General features: G+C 47.8%; 1 protein-coding gene across 6 annotated transcripts in view; it reads left to right on the forward strand.

The window, feature by feature from the left end:
* Positions 1-18,337, forward strand: part of COL22A1 (collagen type XXII alpha 1 chain) — a 259,422-nt gene that overhangs the window by 206,195 nt on the left and 34,890 nt on the right. For all 6 annotated transcript variants that reach the window (XM_053208097.1, XM_053208095.1, XM_027063837.2 and 3 more), the window contains 4 exons: positions 4,239-4,292; positions 6,139-6,192; positions 10,454-10,507; positions 13,987-14,040. In XM_053208097.1, coding sequence (XP_053064072.1) covers positions 4,239-4,292; positions 6,139-6,192; positions 10,454-10,507; positions 13,987-14,040 — 216 coding nt within the window. The remainder of the gene's footprint in view (positions 1-4,238; positions 4,293-6,138; positions 6,193-10,453; positions 10,508-13,986; positions 14,041-18,337) is intronic.

The following is an 18,337-nucleotide window of genomic DNA, read 5'->3' on the forward strand; positions in this document are numbered from 1 at the left end:
TTTATCTTGCAGATTTGCAGCGGCTCTGACTGCTGGCTGGGCCTGGGGAGGTCACTGTCATGATCAATTACAGCTTCATTCTAGAGCTTTCATACTGCACAAAACATTGACTTTCAGGGATGGGGTCTGGGGATAGTGGCAATTTATTTGACTTTTCTGAATCGAGGGTCTTTCGTCTCTAAAAGAAGAACCATATGGCCTATTTCACAAAGAGGATGTTGAGGATTAAACAGGGAGGCATTTACAGGGCGTCAGGCGTGGTACCAGCTGGGTACAAGGAAGTGCTGGGTACATCTAACTGTAAGTGGTCCTCCTAGTGGTTTCTCTGTTTGAATGAATAACAACTGTAGCAAAGGGTCAGTAGAAGAGTAAATGGCTTGAAGGAAAATAATGCCATTGGGCAAAGTGTTACTTAGGAAGGCCACCTGGAAGAGGTGATTTTAGTTGCATTGGAAAGTGAGGCAGGGATGTGCCAGGCATCCTGGGGGACAGGCTTTCTAGGCAGTGAGATAGCCCATGGAAATCCAAGGACAGGCCTTATCCTGCTAGTAGCAGAGACTTCGTTAATTTGAGAAAGTTTAGGCCCTGCCCTCAACAGTCTGTAAACCCCTTGAGAGAACTGCCTTTTTGGTAGATTCACAGAAACCCACATCCTTAGAGCAGCCCCTGGTAGGAACATACCCTCTAAGTAGTTGTTACATCGTGTGCTTAGCACACGGTGACGTGGAAGAAATGTAATTAAAACCGAAACAGAATCTCCTCCCAGTCCAGAAAACCTCTCCACGAAGGTGGAAGAGAAGGAAAACAGTCCTGTTATTGAGTAAACATGGCTGCAGAGGGTGAAGCACGTCAGGCAGAAATCTCCCTCTGTCCTGCAGCCAGGCAGCTGCACCTGCTGTGTGCAAGTCCTCAAGACCAACAATAACCGGGCCTCAAGTAAGAGGACTTCATAGCACCAGGTGTCACGTACGTTCATCCTAAATTTTCCTGGCAATTCGGTGATCGTCTGTGTTAGTCAGCTTTAAAGAAAGGAAAAACGGGCTGTCCGTCTTAATGACGGGAAGTGTTCTGCAACTTGGAGCAAGGTGCCTGGCTTTTCAGTTGGGCTCCCTTCCCCACAGAGGCTTGGAGACCGAGACCTAGGGTGGGGAGTGCTCTCTTTCTGTATGATTGATTACATTTCAAAGGGACGGTTGCCAGGTCCTTGAGAGAGACATTTCTGAATCCTAGATCTGGCAGGACTTATTTAGCTGTTAAAAGGATTTACATACATTTCAAAGAGAAAGAACCCCACAGTGACAAGTTTTCTGAAGTAAATGCTCTAAGAAAAAGGTTTGGGGAGAGAATCTCTTCCCTTCTGTTCACGGGGAGATTTAAGCCCGAGATTCAATGACTCTGAATAAAGATCATCTAAGAGAACTGAGCTAGTAACGAACTAGCAATCTCCCTAGAATATAAAGTCCAGGTGGGCAGGGACTGTGTTGTTGTTTTATTGGTTGCTGTATCTCCAGTGCTTAGAAAGGTTCCTGGAGCATGGTGAGTCAGACTTCTAGACTATAGATGCTATGTTCTTGACATTAGAAAACCCGCGGGACAAGGTGTCATGCCCAGGAAAATAGCCAGAAAAATACCTTGGGCAGGGAGAGACAGTTTGAATACAGACAGATCTGCATTAGAGTCCCAATCTTGCCTTTCATTAGCTGTGTGACCTCAGGTGAATGACTTAACCTCTCTGGTCTTCAGATTTTTTTTTAATCTATACACTCTGGTAATAACCCCCACCTCCTAGAGTAGTCTTACTGACCACGTTACATAACACAGGGGTGCCTGGGTGGCTCAGCCTGGGTGGCTCAGGTTGAGCGTCCTACTCTTGGTTTTGGCTCTCACAGTTCATGAGTTCAAGCCCTGCACTGGGCTCTGCCCTGACAGTGCGGAGCCTGCTTGGGATTTTCTCTCCCTCTCCCTCAGCCCCTCCCCAGCTCATGCTGTCTCCGTCTTAAAATAAATTAAGAAACTTAAAAAAATAAATACATAAATTAGATAACACAGACACGTTGAATATTTTTTGCATCAGCTCAGGATATAAACAAACAAACCAACGAAAAATACACAAAATGGGATCTCATGTGGGAAGGGCCCGGCAGCATGCGGGGCGGGGTGGGGGGGTGTGTAGGGGGAGGGTGGTGCGGGTAGAGGCTCGGTAAATGTCAGTCCTCTCTTCTGGAAGGAAGTGAGTCAGGGGTGGGGGTGGCTGTGTATGCTTTGATCCTTAGCTGCAGCGGAGAAGGAGACAAGGACAACTGTGGAGATCCTTGAGCTGCTGACATTTTCACTGCTGGGACTTGAAGGTTGAAACCACCCTAAGCACAGACTGAGGACTGGGATTTGAAAAGGAACCATTTACTTTTAAGGCAGTTGTCCTGAATGTCAGAGAAGCCGTGTGCTATTCCGTCACTTCTTTTCATTGAGGTTATAATACGGCCTGCAGACAGTGTGCTGGCTTTATAGACTTAAAAGCAGTAGAAATAATGACATGTAAAAATGACGGAACAAATGCTCTTCCCCTTTGAACCTCTTTTCTTCTCTCCTGCACACTGGCCTTTGACGTTCTACAGGCATTAGTTCACCTTAGGCTCCCAACGCACCTCAGGCAGGCGGCCAGGGAGCATTACAAGGTAGTTACAGCCATCGGTGAACTGCTGATGTGGGACACAGTGTGTCCACACGGCTGGACCCATGGTGAACTGGGGGACTCTGGACTTGGAAGGGCTCCCCTAGATTGATCTGCCCCCCCATCCTTTATTTACTGGATGTGCAAACCCAGAGCAAAGAGGGGATATGATCTGCTCAAGGATGCACAAACAAGATGTGACAGGCCTGGAAACAGAGCCAAGACTGACTTACTGTGAAAGACTTATTTTACTGCATAATGCCTTCTTTTAACGGAACTGACATGTTTTTGTTTAACGACGTTTTACCGAAATACATTTGTTACCACATTAAATGCAAAGCCAAAATATGTGACAGTTAAGAGAGATTAGAACTTTTGAGTGTTACTTCCAAGGTTAGTCTATGAAAAATATTTTTGGTGGGTTGCATATTGTGAGTGTCTTGACCACAGTGACGATGACAGTGGTGGTGATGATGGTGATGGTGACAGTGACAATAATGATGGTGAGGATAATGATAATGATGGTGATGGTGACAGTGACCATGGTGGTGATGGTGATACTGGTGATGCTGATGCTGATGATGACAGGAAAGATGACAGCTAACAATGAATTTATCACTAGCTCATGCACTGTGTAGATTTTAGGTCACTTAATGCTCACAACAACCCCATGACAAAGGGGTTGTATTAATATTATTTTAGGAATAAGGAGACAGACAATTGAAGCAGGTTGCCTAATGACAGACTTACTAATGACAAAGCCAGAGTTCAAGTATAAAATAATCCAAAATACTAATTATAACTAATATTTATTGAGATCTTGCTGTGTTCTGAGCTCTACGCTGTACTTTCCAGGCATCTGATTTTATTATCCCAACATTTCATGGGGTAGGCAATCACTATTTTCTCTATTTTATAGAGGAAAAAAGACATCCTACAGTTTGGGGTTGAAGTGACCCACTCCAGGTCGCACAGGTAGCAAGGGAAGGAGCAAGGAGGGAACATATGGGCACAGCCATCTCCCCCAGACTGTGGACACTGCTGCCCTGTCCACCTTCTCAGCTCCCCCTCCTCCCCACCCTACACCTGCTCTGCAGGGCCCCCAGACCCTGCTGATTCTGCTCCCTCCCCTCCCACATCCTCACACCCCAGTTTCCTCCTGACCACCCCTCCTCTCTTCATGCTGGCCCTTCCAACCCACCCCACACTGCGGTCAGGGAGCCCTCTGGAAACCGAGGACAGTCACGGCTCCTTCTAATGGTTTCCGGTGCCTGCACCTCCATCCAGGTTCAAGGGGTAAACATACAGGGCTCTCAGTAACCCCCACCAGCACCCCACAACCCCATTAAGGCATTCCACCATCGGTTCCTCAACCAGACTCCCTTAACTTCTCCCTGTGGACACCCTGCCTGGCCTTAGGCTCAGATTTAGTAAGAGTTGATGAAGAAAGAGTACATGAACGAATGAATGAATGAATGGGTGAACAAAAGCATGCGAGCTTTTTTCTTTTGCAATGTAGTTCTAGCAGAATTTCCTGTAATTTTCTTTCTTTTCTTTTTCTCCCAAGGGAAGTAAAGGAGAGCGTGGTGCAGCTGGTGAAGCTGGACAGAAAGGTGACCAGGTAAGAACTTACTTTATAATGAACCTGGAGAGGTATCACTGTTCTTCCTAGATAAATTTCATTGTGCCATTTCTGACATCACTGCTTGGATCTTCCTTGCCTGCAGCAGGATTTTTTTAAACCACATTTTCATGGTTTCCAAATTGATTCCTCTGGTTCATGGTGATATTCCCCTTCCCCAGTTATCTGAGGAGACTGCCTTTTCTGGTTTCGTTTGGTTTTGCTGGACTCTCTGACCTTTAGAGCTTTTTGTTTACTGAAATGGTAGTCACCCATTACAACATGCCCCCTTCTTTCCTCCCACCCCCATCATTCCTCAGGTGCCTCTTGTGTAACTCACGGTGCTAGTTGAAATCCTCCATGATGCCCCTCTGCACTCAGTGCCCAGCCAGCCCTGCTGGACCACGTGTTCGAGTGCATTGTAAGGCAGCACCCGTGACAGCAGAAACCCCTCTTTCTGCGGATTCAAACATGGCAGTCCCGTCATCTTTTATCCAGGGTCACCGATTCTGCAGTCCCAGCTCCCCAGCCTCCAGCAGCCTTTCTGCCATTTAAACTGGCTACCTTCTCCTGCTTTGCTTCTGTCACCCTTCCCTTTTCCTTTTCCTCTTTTGCACCTGTGCTCCCCCCATCACCCCTCTGTGCATCTCTCCATCGGTCCTCCTTGTCAACCGGCTGCATGCCGGACACAGCCCCAGGCTCTGAGATGCATGGTGCGTAAGGACAAATCCCTGACCTCACGGGGCTTTCTGTTCAGTGAGAAGGTGAGGCAGGTGAGCAGGTACTCCAGAGGCAGTGAGGTAAGAGCTAGCTATGCTCGAGGTCTGAATGACGTGCTTAGCTAAAATTCCATCTGTATTTGGAAAAACAAAATGTGTCCAGATTATTCTTGCCATAGTGAATTTTCTTTTTTTTAATATGAAATTTATTGTCAAATTGGTTTCCATACAACAGCCAGTGCTCCTTCCAACAGCTGCCCTCCTCAATGCCCATCACCCACCCTCCTCTCCCTCCCACTCCCCATCAACCCTCAGTTTATTCTCAGTTTTTAAGAGTCTCTTATGGTTTGGCTCTCTCCCTCTCTAACTTTTTTTTTTTCCTCAAATATAGTACATTCTATCCTGACTGTTACAGCTTGTGTTTTCCAGCAGCAGGAGATAGAGGTGGAGGGCAGGGAAGTCTCTTCCATGGTGGTTTGCGGTTTATTTGATCCTATAAAACGTTGTCTTACTAAAACTAAATGTTACACGCAATACGCTCTAGCTTGCTTAGCTCCTGCTTTAACACACATGGACTCCTCTCTGCCCGGACATGTGAATCCCTTTCCTAAAGTAACTGCCACGTTATTATAGTGTAGATGCCATAATTCAGAAACCGGAACAGTTTCTTTCCATTTGGGAGCATATGTTGCGTGTGCATGTGCATTTATTTGCTTTCAGATTGTTATCATGGGGTGTCTCGAGCCTACACAAAAGTTAGAAACCATAGTAAGAAGACCCCCACCCTTAGACGTACCACCCAGCCACAGGATGTTGTAGCCATTATGGCCGCTTCTGTTTTCACCTGTGTCTTCAGCCACACCGTCTTCCTTCACATTATTGTGAAGCAGGTCCGCTTTCAGGGTAGGTTTGGTTTTGTAAATATTGGTAGATACTTCCTCAACCTCTGGAAATACCAAGAATATATTTAAAAAAAAAATAAGGTCTTTTTGTTGCCAGCGTCTTTATCCAAAATTGTTATCGCAGTGAGAAGCTAGAGTCTGGATTGTCATCTGATGTTTGGTGGCTGCCAGAGTGAAGAGCTTCTTAGGAGTCGTTGTTAAGAACTGCCTCTTGGGTTTTCCTAGGGTCATCCTGGAGTTCCTGGTTTCATGGGACCCCCCGGGAACCCTGGGCCACGGGTAAGTGATGATTTTGAATCCCCTCCTCTTTTGGCTTTGACATTTGAACACATTTCCATACTCCCTGGAGATGAGGTCACATTGGACATTGCTCTTACTTTGAGGACTAGGCTGAAACCTGAATGGTGTCTCAGGCTGACCGGAGAGCGTGGGTCCCTGAGGCATCTGGGGTTGAGGACCAAGTGATATGAGTGGCACCAATGGGCAGTGAGGCTAGGGTGCTTGTAAGGGCCAGGAGGGTGTTGGCAGGGATGGGCAGGCTTGGTTAATTCTTAATCTGTATCTAGCTTGGGCAAGGGAGGCCTGAGATCACTGCAAAGTTAGGATCTTAAGTAAAAGATATAGAAACAGATTCCCCTGTTCCATAGGAACCTAACCCACGGCAAGAGACTCTGGGAATCACAGCGTCTGTATAAGCACAGATTTTCCTGGGTTTACTGGAGTCAATAATAATAACAACTAATAATTAGTATTATTCAGTACGACCATTTTCTTTAAAAAAAATTTTTTTAATGTTTATTCATTTTTGAGAGAGAGACAGAGACAGAGACAGAATGTGAGCAGAGGAGGGGCAGAGAGAGGGAGACACAGAATCTGAAGCAGGCTCCAGGCTCTGAGCTGTCAGCACAGAGCCCAACATGGGGCTTAAAGCCATGGGCTGTGAAATCATGACCTGAGCCGAAGTCAGACACTTAACCGACTGAGACACCCAGGCGACCCAAATTAGGTTGTTTTAAATGCATTTTTTTCAATAAAATCATATGAGAGCATGAAACCACATCTTTCACTTCAGAATCAACTTTTCCAGCAAACTCATAGAAAGTAAATTAGCTACAAAAGTATTCAAGCTTTCCCAGTTTACTAGAGAGCCTACCTTAAATCTCTGATACTCGGCTTACTTCCCACCTGCCCCCTGCCCAGGGTAGGTGCCATTACCGTCCTTTTCAGTTTCTCAGACTTAATGCCTCACCGCTGCCTCTCTGCAATGAGCAGGTGAATGACCTTGCAGGGGATCTCTGAGTTTACTATCATTGAAGTTCACAAAATTCTGCATTTTCTTCAGATGAATAATTTCACTTAAGAGATCCCTTTGCGGGGCACCTGGGTGGCTCAGACCGTTGAGCCTCCGACTTCGGCTCAGGTCACGATCTCACAGTCTGTGGGTTCGAGCCCCGTGTCGGGCTCTGTGCTGACCGCTTGCTCAGAGCCTGGAGGCTGCTTCCGATTCTGTGTCTCCCTCTCTCTCTCTGCCCCTCCCCCACTCACGCTTTGTCTCACTGTTTCTCAAAAATAAATAAATGTAAAAAAAAAATTTTTTTTTAAAAAGAGATCCCTTTGCATCGTATTTGAATATGTTATTAGATTTTGTGACATCTGACAGGCACAAGAATTAAAAATGATCAAGGTAGCAATGTCATAGGTAATGGGGAGAGACATTGGCATTGAATTGAGGAGGGACATTTGAGAAGGAAATAATTTTATATTACACTTCCCATATCATAAAGGCTGTACCTTCCCTGTGTAACCTAATAGCTGAGAGGGCCCCAGAGTAAGTGATGAGGGAAAGCCCCACTCCCACCCCACCCTGGTCATTCAAAGCCTATAACACGTCTTCCCCCCCCCCCCCAACCCCCCTTGCAAATGAAACCATGTGCTCCTCTCATTGGAAATTGTTCTTTGACAACTCTAGGAAAGGGCTCCTGGCTTATCATTCTCATGCAAGATGATGCATCTGAGATTCAGAAACAGCCACCTTCAGAGGGTGGCTGAGTCAGCTAAGCATCTGACTTTAGGTCAGGTCATGATCTCACGGTTTGTGGGTTCAAGCCCTGCATCAGGCTCTGTGCTGATGTCTCAGAGCCTGTAGCCTGCTTTGGATTCTGTGTCTCCCTCTCTCTCTGCCCCACTCCCACTCACGCTCTGTCTCTCAAAAAGAAACATTAAAAAAAACGTTCAGAGACAGTCACAATCAGACTGCAGCTGGTTTGCCTCCGACTGACCGATGTGTTCTTCAGTTCACTCAGTGGATGTTTCCTGAGCATCTACTTTGTGCTGTGCCCTGGACTGTTAATCACCTTTGGGAGTGGATCCTGGTGAGCTGCCCATTTGGGGTCAGTGGCCAGTCATTCTGTAGCAACTCGAGAGCAGGATACCCTCCTGGTCATTGTATTGTTTCTTTGAGTGCTTATATGTCAGACCCTGGAACCAGGGATGTGGAAACCAAACAGACAAGGCTCCTTAGAGTTTATTTCCTGGTGCTCAGTTGGCATCCTACTTTCAGATGAAACCCTTAACCCCAACTGCCATATGGAACTTAATTCCAACTTAGCTAGGTTCCAGAGTAGAGGATGCTGGAAGTTTTTGGCAAAATGATACAGAAGAATCCTGATTTGTAGTAGAAACTCCACTGTTCTATTAGGTTTCGACTAGACGTGTCATTTCCCTGTAGCGTCCCAGCCAGAGAACCATGAACCTTAGGCTCTTTGTTCCAATATTATCAATATCCCTTTATTTCGTGAACATTTACTGGGTCCTTACCTGGCGGAAGAGGTGGGGAAAAATCTGACTGCGTCTTGTCCCCGGGAATTTGTCTGACATGGGAAACAACACCTATCTTCTGCAGCTGTACCAGACTTCCTTGAGGTCCACCATGTAGCTGTTTCTGTAGCCCTAGAACTTGGCCAGGACTTGGTATGATATGGGCTTCCTACAAGTTTATGTGAAAAAAAAACACTAAAGATCGCTGGAAAGGTATCAGTAAGACTGCAAGAGCTTGTGTGTTTGTCCTCCCATATTTAGTTAGTATCCGCCATGTTCCTGGTCGTGGGCTGGCCAGTAGACGCACCACTGTCATCTGTGCTTATGATAACGGAGAGCCCTTTATGGAGAGCCCTTAGTACGTGCCGATGCTGACTAACTCCTTATATGTATTAACTTTCTCAATTCTCTCAACAACTCAGCTGAAATAGGAGCTCTTTTTCTCCAGTTTACAGAGGAACTGATAGGCACAGAGGAGTGGAGTAACGTGGAGAGCCAGGACATGGACCCAGGGACGCTGGCTCTGAGAGGGTGCACCCCAACTGATACCTTCTATTCCGTGCTAAGCACACTGCAAGCACTGCCTCATTTCCTGCTCCCCTCCTCACAGCCCGGACAATAATATCACTTCTACCCTTTCACTGACAAGGAAGCTGAAGATGGGAATCGTATACCCCTTGACCAAAGCTAGAAAGAAGCAGTGTATTCGTTAGTCTAAACAATCTGTCCCCTTGGAGCATCTGGGGGGCTCAGTTGGTTGAGCTTCCAACTCTTGGTTTCAGCTCAGGTCATGATCCCAGGGTCATGGGATCACTCCCCATGTTGGGCTGCACACTGAGCATGGGGCCTGCTTGGGATTCTCTCTCTCTCCCGCTCTGTCCCTCTCCCCTGCGAGTTCTCTCTCTCAAAATAAATAAATAAAAATTAAAAAAAAAAAAGAATCTATGTCTCATCTGCCGGCCAGCCCAGCTTTCATTCATTCATTCATTCATTCATTCAAGAAATATTGAGTGCCCACTATCTCCGAGGCAATGTTTTAGTTCCCAGTAAAGGAAATCATCAACAAACCCTAGGGTGGCAGATGGCGATAAAGGCTATGGAGGAAAATGAAGGTGTTAGGAGAGGCAGGCTCTTTGGAGTTCGGATTTGGGAGGTGGATAATTTCTCACTGAGCCGGGATGAGGACGAGGGCAGGCTGTGCGCTCTGAGCCTTGGGGGACTGGATTTCACGCAGGGGGAGCAGCAGGGGAGGGAGCTGAGCGGACTCACCCTGCTGCACTCACTTACGTGCATAGAACTCCTCTTTCATGGTTCCATGCACTTCTCATCCCTGGGTTGGCACAACCAAAAACACCCTCCTTATTAGCCTCGAAGATAAATCCACTTGTTCCTTCTTGCCTTCTGTCCCCAAATGTCCCCTGATGTTAGCCGGAGGCGTCCACTCTGAAGTGAGACAGTTTGCTGTTGCCGGGCAGGCCGGCTGGCTGGCGACTACTCTGGTCCTTCCTGCCCCATGGCTGCTGTTCCCCTGACATCTTTGTGTTCCCAGAGACCAGACCGGCGTGTTGAGGGAGGGGGGGCTCCCAGGAGCACCTGTGGTTCTGGCAGCCGGGGAGGGGCTCAGGACGCACCCTCCGTGTGCACTGCTTCATGCACAAAGAGGCGCTAACCATCTCTGTTGAGATCCTCACAGCAAACTGACTCCCTGCTCTGTTGTCCTTAGGGAGCGGATGGCATTGCTGGGGCCGCTGGACCTCCAGGGATCCAAGGGCCGCCGGTAAGTTCCTTAGCAGACTGGACCTGCCCTGAGTCTGTTTGGGCTTCCCAGAACCCAGGTGTTCACAGGCCTGGTCCTGGTCCTCCCTCTGCCTCCGTGGCTCCTCATCCTAAGTATTCACAGTCTTGCAATGAAACCATGGGGGAGGGGAGTTGTTTGCTTCCCATTGGGACCGTGGTTTCTTGCCTCTGACATAAACGTTTTGGAGCACTTGGGTGGTTCAGTTGGCTAAGCGTCCAACTTCAGCTCAGGTCAGGATCTTGAGGTTCATGGATTCAAGCCCCGCGTTGGACTCTGTGCTGACAGCTCAGAGCCTGGAGCCTACTTCGGATTCTGTGTCTCCCTCTCTCTCTGCCCCTTCCCCTGTTCATGCTCTGTTCTCAAAAATAAGTAGAAAAACGTTAAAAAAAAATTTAAGAAATAGAATAATAAAATTAAAGTGAAATAAAATAAAAAAGTAAAATAAAATAAAATAAAATAAAATAAAATAAAATAAAATAAAATAAAATAAAAAAGTTTGGATGAATGGCCTGGCAACCCGGGATTCCAGAGTCTGGTTTACAACCAGCTCACACAGGCCCTGTGGGTGTGGTTCTCTTCTGAACAGGCACTGGGGAGGGGAAAGGCTTGAGCCAACCCGCCCTGAGGCTACGGGATATTTCAAGAGGCACGTTGGACAGGAGTAGCTCCTGTTATCCAACCGCCCCAAAGAGGAGCAAGAAGTCAGAGAGGGGAGTCACACAGGACTCTGCCTGGCGTTCCGAGCTGGCTCGCAGGCAGGTCAGCCCTCCCCTGGCATCTCTGGGCTCTGATGCCAGGAGCTCTTGAGGGATCAGTTAGGACAGCTCGTCCTAACCTCCTGCTGGGAGGAGGAGAGCAAAGCCCAGTGGGTTTGGGTTACTAGTCCAAGGACACACAGGTAATTAATGTCCAAGTTGGGAGTTAAGTCACTTTGGAAACTCCTGATTCAGTGTCCTTCTGCCATTCGACTCTGACCCACTGTGGGGGATGGCCGGGCTGGGGGCTGCGGGGGTGTTGGGATCCAAAACTAACAGCCACATGGATCAGCTTTTGTTCACCATCCGGCCAGTCTTCTTGGAGCTGCCCCCTTAGAAGTCCCAGGCAGAAGGGAATATAAAACCTACCGCAGGCAGCTTTGCACCGATTCTCGGACACCAAAAGATCTCCCCCACAAACACAGACCGTTTGCCCCAGGAGAGGAAGATACAGCCCAGATGTGAATCTCACATACCTCGGAGCTAAACTGTATTGAGTGAGACATCGATTCTGCCGTGGGACCCTGTGGCAAGCGATGGCTGTGCTTGAAGCTGCCTGGGGTCCCGATATTTCACTGTATACATCAAACCAGAGTATGCTCCGAGTTTTCTTAGCATAAACAATGAGTATTGGTAGGTTAAAAAAAAAAAAAGAAATTTAAAAAGCTAAATGGGACATAATAAAAAAAGATACAAATTGAAAATATTTCCATTATATTTTGAAATGAAACACATAAACCATTTGCCAATCTTTTTGACATAGAAGGAAGGCCTTACTTCGATTTTGGGTCCCCTAGTGGAGTCTCTTGTCGTTATTCTTGTAAAAAGAACATCTACCCACTTACTGTTTGCTGCTTCTTGAAAAAGTGGTTTGAGAATGTAACACCACCTGTGAAGTAATTTGAATGCAGAATCCTAGATCGTTAGGGTATTTTTTTTCCTAATCTTTTATAGCTATCTCGTTACAGCCATCTAGATAGTGAGTCATCTTTGTAAAATAAAGTCTTAACTTAAAGATCATTCTTTTTCTTTTTCCACCTACATTTAGTTGGGTCACCTAATGAATAATTATGTAATTTCCAGGGTGCCTGGGTGGCTCAGTGGGTTAACTGTTTGACTTTGGCTCAGGTCATGATCTTGCAGTTCACAAATTCGAGCCCCGCGTCGGGCTCCATGCTGAGCGTGGAGCCTGCTTAAGATTCTCTCCTGGGGCACCTGGGTGGCTCAGTCAGTTAAGTGTCCGACTTCGGCTCAGGCCATCATCTCGTGGTTCATGAGTTCAAGCCCTGCGTCAGTCTCTGTGTGGACAACTCAGAGCCTGGAGGCTGCTTCAGATTCTGTGTCTCCCTCTCTCTCTGCTCCTCCCCCACTCAAGCTCGCTCTCTCTCTCACTCGAAAATAAATAAAAAAGCATTACAAAAACTGTGTAATTTCCACAGCAAAGCACAACTTGCACAATACAAACAGGATTAGGACCAAGCTGACCTCTTGTGTATCTTCAGCTCACATCATGGGGTTAAAAAAGCCCGAAATAGTAAATATTTTAGTCTTCGTGGGCCACGTGGTCTCTGTCGCAAATATTCAGCACCGCTGTGATAAGATGAAGTCTGCCATGCACAGTAGGTCAACAAAAAGGTTCCACTGTGTTCTGATACAACTTTATTTGCAAAAGCAGCGAGGGCTGGAGTTTGCTAATTCCAGTAGTGGCTCCCTACTAGGGTCTTTGGAAAAACAGACCTTCAGGAAGGAATCCAGCGAGCTCCATTATCAGTATTTAAAAATCCCTAATGATGCTGAGTCTTTGTTCCAAGTTGACAAAAAAAAAAAAAAAATCCACTTTGTTTATAAAATCTGTATAAATCTGAATTAAATATCAAAATATCTTCGCCTTTGGTTTTCTTCCAAGAAGCTAACATCACAAGTCTTAAGGATACCTCATTTTGTGTGGCAGGTGGATTAGAATGTAAAACCTGACATCGGCATTTTACCACTTCAAAAGAAACAGTGGCCGGAGATTATAAAGGCGTTGGGGCCTCTTAATTAGAGACACAGGTGACATAAGAACACTCATCCAGGTAGAAATGATAGCATTGATGACCTCATCTGATTGAGAAGCTGTGTTTGGCAGTGATGTGTGTCTGGCGAATAAAATGGAAAATGAAGTATGAATTAAGGCAATTTGGTAAACACAGTCTTTCAAAATACCAGCTATAAACTTGGTAGGAAGTTTAGGAGCCTCCAGACGAGGGGATGGTGACACCAAACCATCTGTTTAGCCCCAGGCCAGCTTTTTGCTTGTGTTGGATCCCGTGTGCCCAACAAGGTCAGGAGCTGTGGTCAGGAGCTGTGGTGCTGCGTGGTGAGGGTTTGACCCTCAGGCAGTGTTGAAGATAAAGTACAGAGCTGGGGCTGGACCCAAGTCTTGTGGACCCCAAGCATCTTCTTCCCACCAGGCATTTCCATCTTCAGTCCCCCTGAGTCCATGTAACACGCTGGAAAGCTTCCCTGTGTGCACATGCACCTGCTGTGATGTGCTCCGCCCTGGGCGCCTCCCTGCTGTGGGTCAGGCAATGCCTGGCAAGCACTTCGATTCTCACCGAAGATGCCTGCCAGCCCGTGAGGGCAGTTCTGTGTGAGATCGTTTCCTTCCAGAAAAGCCAGTCTGAGAGATCTAATGGTGTTTTTGTGTCTTGCATCCTTCAGGGGAAAGAAGGTCCTCCTGGCCCCGAAGGCCCATCTGGGTTACCCGGAATCCCGGTAAGTGAGATTAAACATACACACACACACACACACACACACACACACACACACACACAAAATGCGACCAAAAAACCAAAAACCTGGTTTCTCTACTACAAAAATGAGCAAACCAAAACATACTGCACTACTGTTTAGGTAAGACATGGTCACTGGGGGAGTTTCCAGTATTACAGAAAATGAGAAGGAGAATCACTAACCAAAGCCAAGTTAGTACGTTTTTGGTGGGGTCAGTCTTAACCTCATTCTTCTATGCAATATGCACTGTTGTTGTTGATTTGTGTAGATGATGTTTTTATCTCTCTCCACACACGCATATGTGTGTATCCACGGTTAAGATCTCTCTCTCTCTCTCTCACACACACACACACACACACACACATGCACAACTGTGATAATGAACTATTTATGATAAAATAAACACTTCTTATTTTCCACACTGGTCTTAACTGTTCATACACTCATTAAATTTTATATACACTCTACCCAACGCATGTACCATAATATATATGATCATTCCTCTGTTGCCTCATAAATCTTATCGTTATTTTTTTTTAAGACTATATTAAGCTATTTTGCATGCATGGCACTTTTCTATGTAATGGCCCTCAAAAGTGAGGTTCACTTGTCAGGTGTAATAATGTCTAAGGTTCTTTATTTTTTTTAATGTTTATTTTTGAGAGAGAGAGATAGAGTGAGTGGGGGAGGGCAGAGAGAGAGGGAGACAGAATCCAAAGCAGGCTCCAGGCTCTAAGCTATCAGCACAGAGCCCGACGCGGGGCTCGAACCCACGAGCCATGAGATCAGGACCTGAGCCAAAGTCAGACGCTTAACCACCTGAGCCACCCAGGCACCCCTGAGGGTCTTGATACACATTGCCAAATTACTTTCTATGAATACTGTTCTGGACTTTTAAATTTAATATACTTCTCAATAGGGTTGAGCTCTCTAGTTAGTTAGTAAGGCTGGTCCAGAGAGATCATATGCTGCCTCCTCCATTGAGAACCCATCCCTGTGGAGTTAGTGGTCTGGCCCGTGCCTGCTGCTGGGGCCTCTACTGGCCACAGCCCCCAACCCCGGCCCTGCATACTGTATTGTTTTATTGCAGCCGCACTGGCTTCCTTTTGGTTCGTAGAATGTTCTGCATCCTCTCTTTTCCAGACCACAGGGCCTTTGCCCATGCATTTCTGTCTACCCACAATGCCTCTTCCTTACCTCTTGCACCAGCTGCTTTTGCCTTTGCTCTTTTGCATCCCATCTCAGGCATCACCCCCTGGAAGTTTTCCCTGTACTCCCTAGGCTGGGGCAGTCTCTCCTAGTCTCTTTTCCTTTCCTTGTGAGGGCCTATCTCAGCGGTAATCACATCTTTATTTGTATAATCGTTTCATTAGTGACCCCTTCCTCCAATGTTCATTAACTTATTTGCTCATTCGGCAGACTCTACTTAGGCACCCACTGTTTGCTAGAAATGGAAATCTAACAGAAAAGTCCCTGCTAATTGTGGGGTTTTGCTCTAGGCTGTGGGTTCTAGAAGACCAGGCTTTGGCTTCCCACACATAGTGAACACCCAGCAAATACTACTTAAAGAAACACATGGATGAATGAACTGCTCTCTCAGAGCCCTCCCTCCTCAAGTATCTGAGAAGTGACTGCACTGGTCAAAGACACATTTCCCAGGCACCACTGTCAGCTCTCCCTGCAGCCATGTGACCCTGGGGTTAAGTAACGTGTGCAGGGCGCACAGATCTTAAAAGATGTGCTGGGTTGAGAAACCCCTGTTGGTCTGCACTGCGGCCCTGCAGCCTAGCCTGTCCTGGCAGCTGGAAGGTACTGACCGATATAATTCTAGCGATGGTGAAGCTAAGGAGAGAAAATCCTGGTCTGGCTTTTGTGCCAAGCCCTTATCACCACAGCCCTAGCGTACTGGAGGAGAGAGGCATGGCTTCCGGTGTTGACTTCACCATTTTCTTAATAATGTCCCCTTAGCCCCTCCACCCTGTCCTCCCTTCCAGGGGAGGGCCCTGTCTCTCAGACATAAGCCAAGCCTGGGCACATGCTATCCCTGCAGCCTCGGGAATGGCTTCCTCTCTCTCACCCCATCCCCCACCCCAGCCACTCTGAATGCCTTTGCCTCTTCCGTATCATTCCTGTGTCAGAAACACTTCCTCTCCTCTGCCTGGAGGGTAAGAATCATCGTAGCTTCGGGGCACCTGGCTGGCTCAGTCGGTTAGGCGTCCGACTCTTGATTTCATCTCAGGTCATGATCTCATGGTTCATGAGTTCGAGCCCCGCGTCGGGCTCTCTGCTGACAACCGGGAGCCTGCTTGGGATTCTTTCTCCCTCTCTCTCTCTGTCTGCCTGTCCCCTGCTTGCTCTCTCTCTGTCTCCAAACAAACATTAAAACAAACAAACAAAAAAAGAATCCTCATAGCTTTCATGTGCATGGTGCACACCCCCTGATGGGCTCTGTGCAAAGAGCTTTCCGCATGTTATAACATATGTACCCTTTGCCGTGGACCCTCTCAGCAGCTCATGCTGAGGTCTGGACTGGACGTCATTTTCTCTGGGAGGTGCCCTGAGCCTCCCCAGGGGCTTAGGTAGAAATCTGAGCAGTGCTCCAGGAACACTCAGCCCCCTACACCATCACAACACAGATGCAGCCACACACACCCGTCCATCTCTGTCCACCTGCACCACACCCTCCCCAGCACAGCGCCAAGTGGTGCTTCCTAGATCTGGTCTGACCTAGGCCAGAATTCGAGGAACCAGACAGACCCAGCCGTGGTCCCCGCCAGTATGTGGCCTGGGGTCTCGTGGAGAAGCCAAACAGAAAAGGATGAAACCATTGACACAGAGCATGCTGTGCTATGTGGTAGGTAGAGGGGGGCCCAGGGGCCCATAGTGGACACCCAAGCCAGACCTGGAGGGATGTCTGTGGAGGGGACACTCGAGGTGAGTGTTCAAGGTCAAGTAGTCAAGGCTGAGAAGGACGAGAGGGGTCAGGAAGAAGGTACTCCAGGTAGAAGGAGGAACGTGTAAGAGACACGGATGTATTCACATACAGGAACTGGCTAGAAGAAATATTAAGTGTTAGGGGTGCCTGGGGGGCTCAGTCGGTTAAGCGTCCGACTTCGGCTCAGGTCATGATCTCACAGTTCATGGGTTTGAGCCCGTGTCGGGCTCTTTGCTGACAGCTGGGAGCCTGGAGGCTGCTTCGGATTCTGCGTCTCCCTCTCTCTCTGCCCCTCCCGTTGCTCTCTCTCTCTAAAAAATAAACACACATTTTTTTAAAAAGAAAGACTAAGTGTTAGGAAGTGGCTTCTGCTTCTGGCCAGGGCCATGGGGGCGCACTGTGACTTTGCTAACACTCATTGGGCACCAACGGTCGCTTCTGGGAAGGAGAGCCACAAACCTCACCATTTATTAGGCACTCCTCTGTGCCAGAAAGACCCTTCGTATTCCTCCCCCTGCAGTCGGGGAGCATCTCTTTAATTTACTGAAGGTGCAGAAGCAGGTTCAGAGACATTAAGGGGCTGCTCAGCAGGTCTGCCTGAGGCAGCTTCTCTCTCTCAGAAAGCCACCTTTCCTTCTCAGACGATTACGTGGGCCACACACGGCCCTCCTCTGCATTTCCCCATGTGGCACTCGTGCTGCTCCCACACATCATGCCTTTGCCCCCGGGGGGTCCTCGGGGTCTCCAGCCAGAGTCTACAGGTCTCCCGCCTGACCACGCTTCCTCCTGTGATTGGCTTCCTCTCCCACGCACGCGTCTCTTGACCTCCCCCCGCTGCTGCATGCATGGAAAAAAGTGCTTTCTGGAAAACTCTTGATTGAAAAGAGGACCAGTACGGCCCGGCTTCCACAGCAGCCCTGCTGGTTTCCCTGGTTAACATGGTTATGCCAGGAGCGGCATTCGGAAAGGGTTACGGGTGTCCGTTGAGCATTGGACCAGCGCCCTGTTTGGCCACGAAACTTAGATTCCAGTCCACGGTGGCTTCCCAAGGTGCCAGGCGACTGATGTTGAAGGCACTGATGAGGAACAATGCCCGGTGTCCTGAATGCCTACAGCAGCAGAGACAGCCCCGGTGCTGGGGCCACCTGTCGATGCTGGGTTAGTTCTGCCTCGTGGGCAGGAGCTTCCATTCTGACCGCCTGGTAACTCTGTGGAGCACACTTGCCATCTCTTTTAGGAGCAGGGCACTGAGGGGCTGAGGATATCAATAATTTGCCCAAGATCAGGTGCCTAGTAGTGCAAGAAGGATTCAGACCTTGCCTGGGTTGACTCAGTTTCCCTTCT

The sequence above is a fragment of the Acinonyx jubatus genome, chromosome F2, assembly GCF_027475565.1.
Source record: "Acinonyx jubatus isolate Ajub_Pintada_27869175 chromosome F2, VMU_Ajub_asm_v1.0, whole genome shotgun sequence".
Lineage (NCBI taxonomy): Eukaryota > Metazoa > Chordata > Mammalia > Carnivora > Felidae > Acinonyx > Acinonyx jubatus.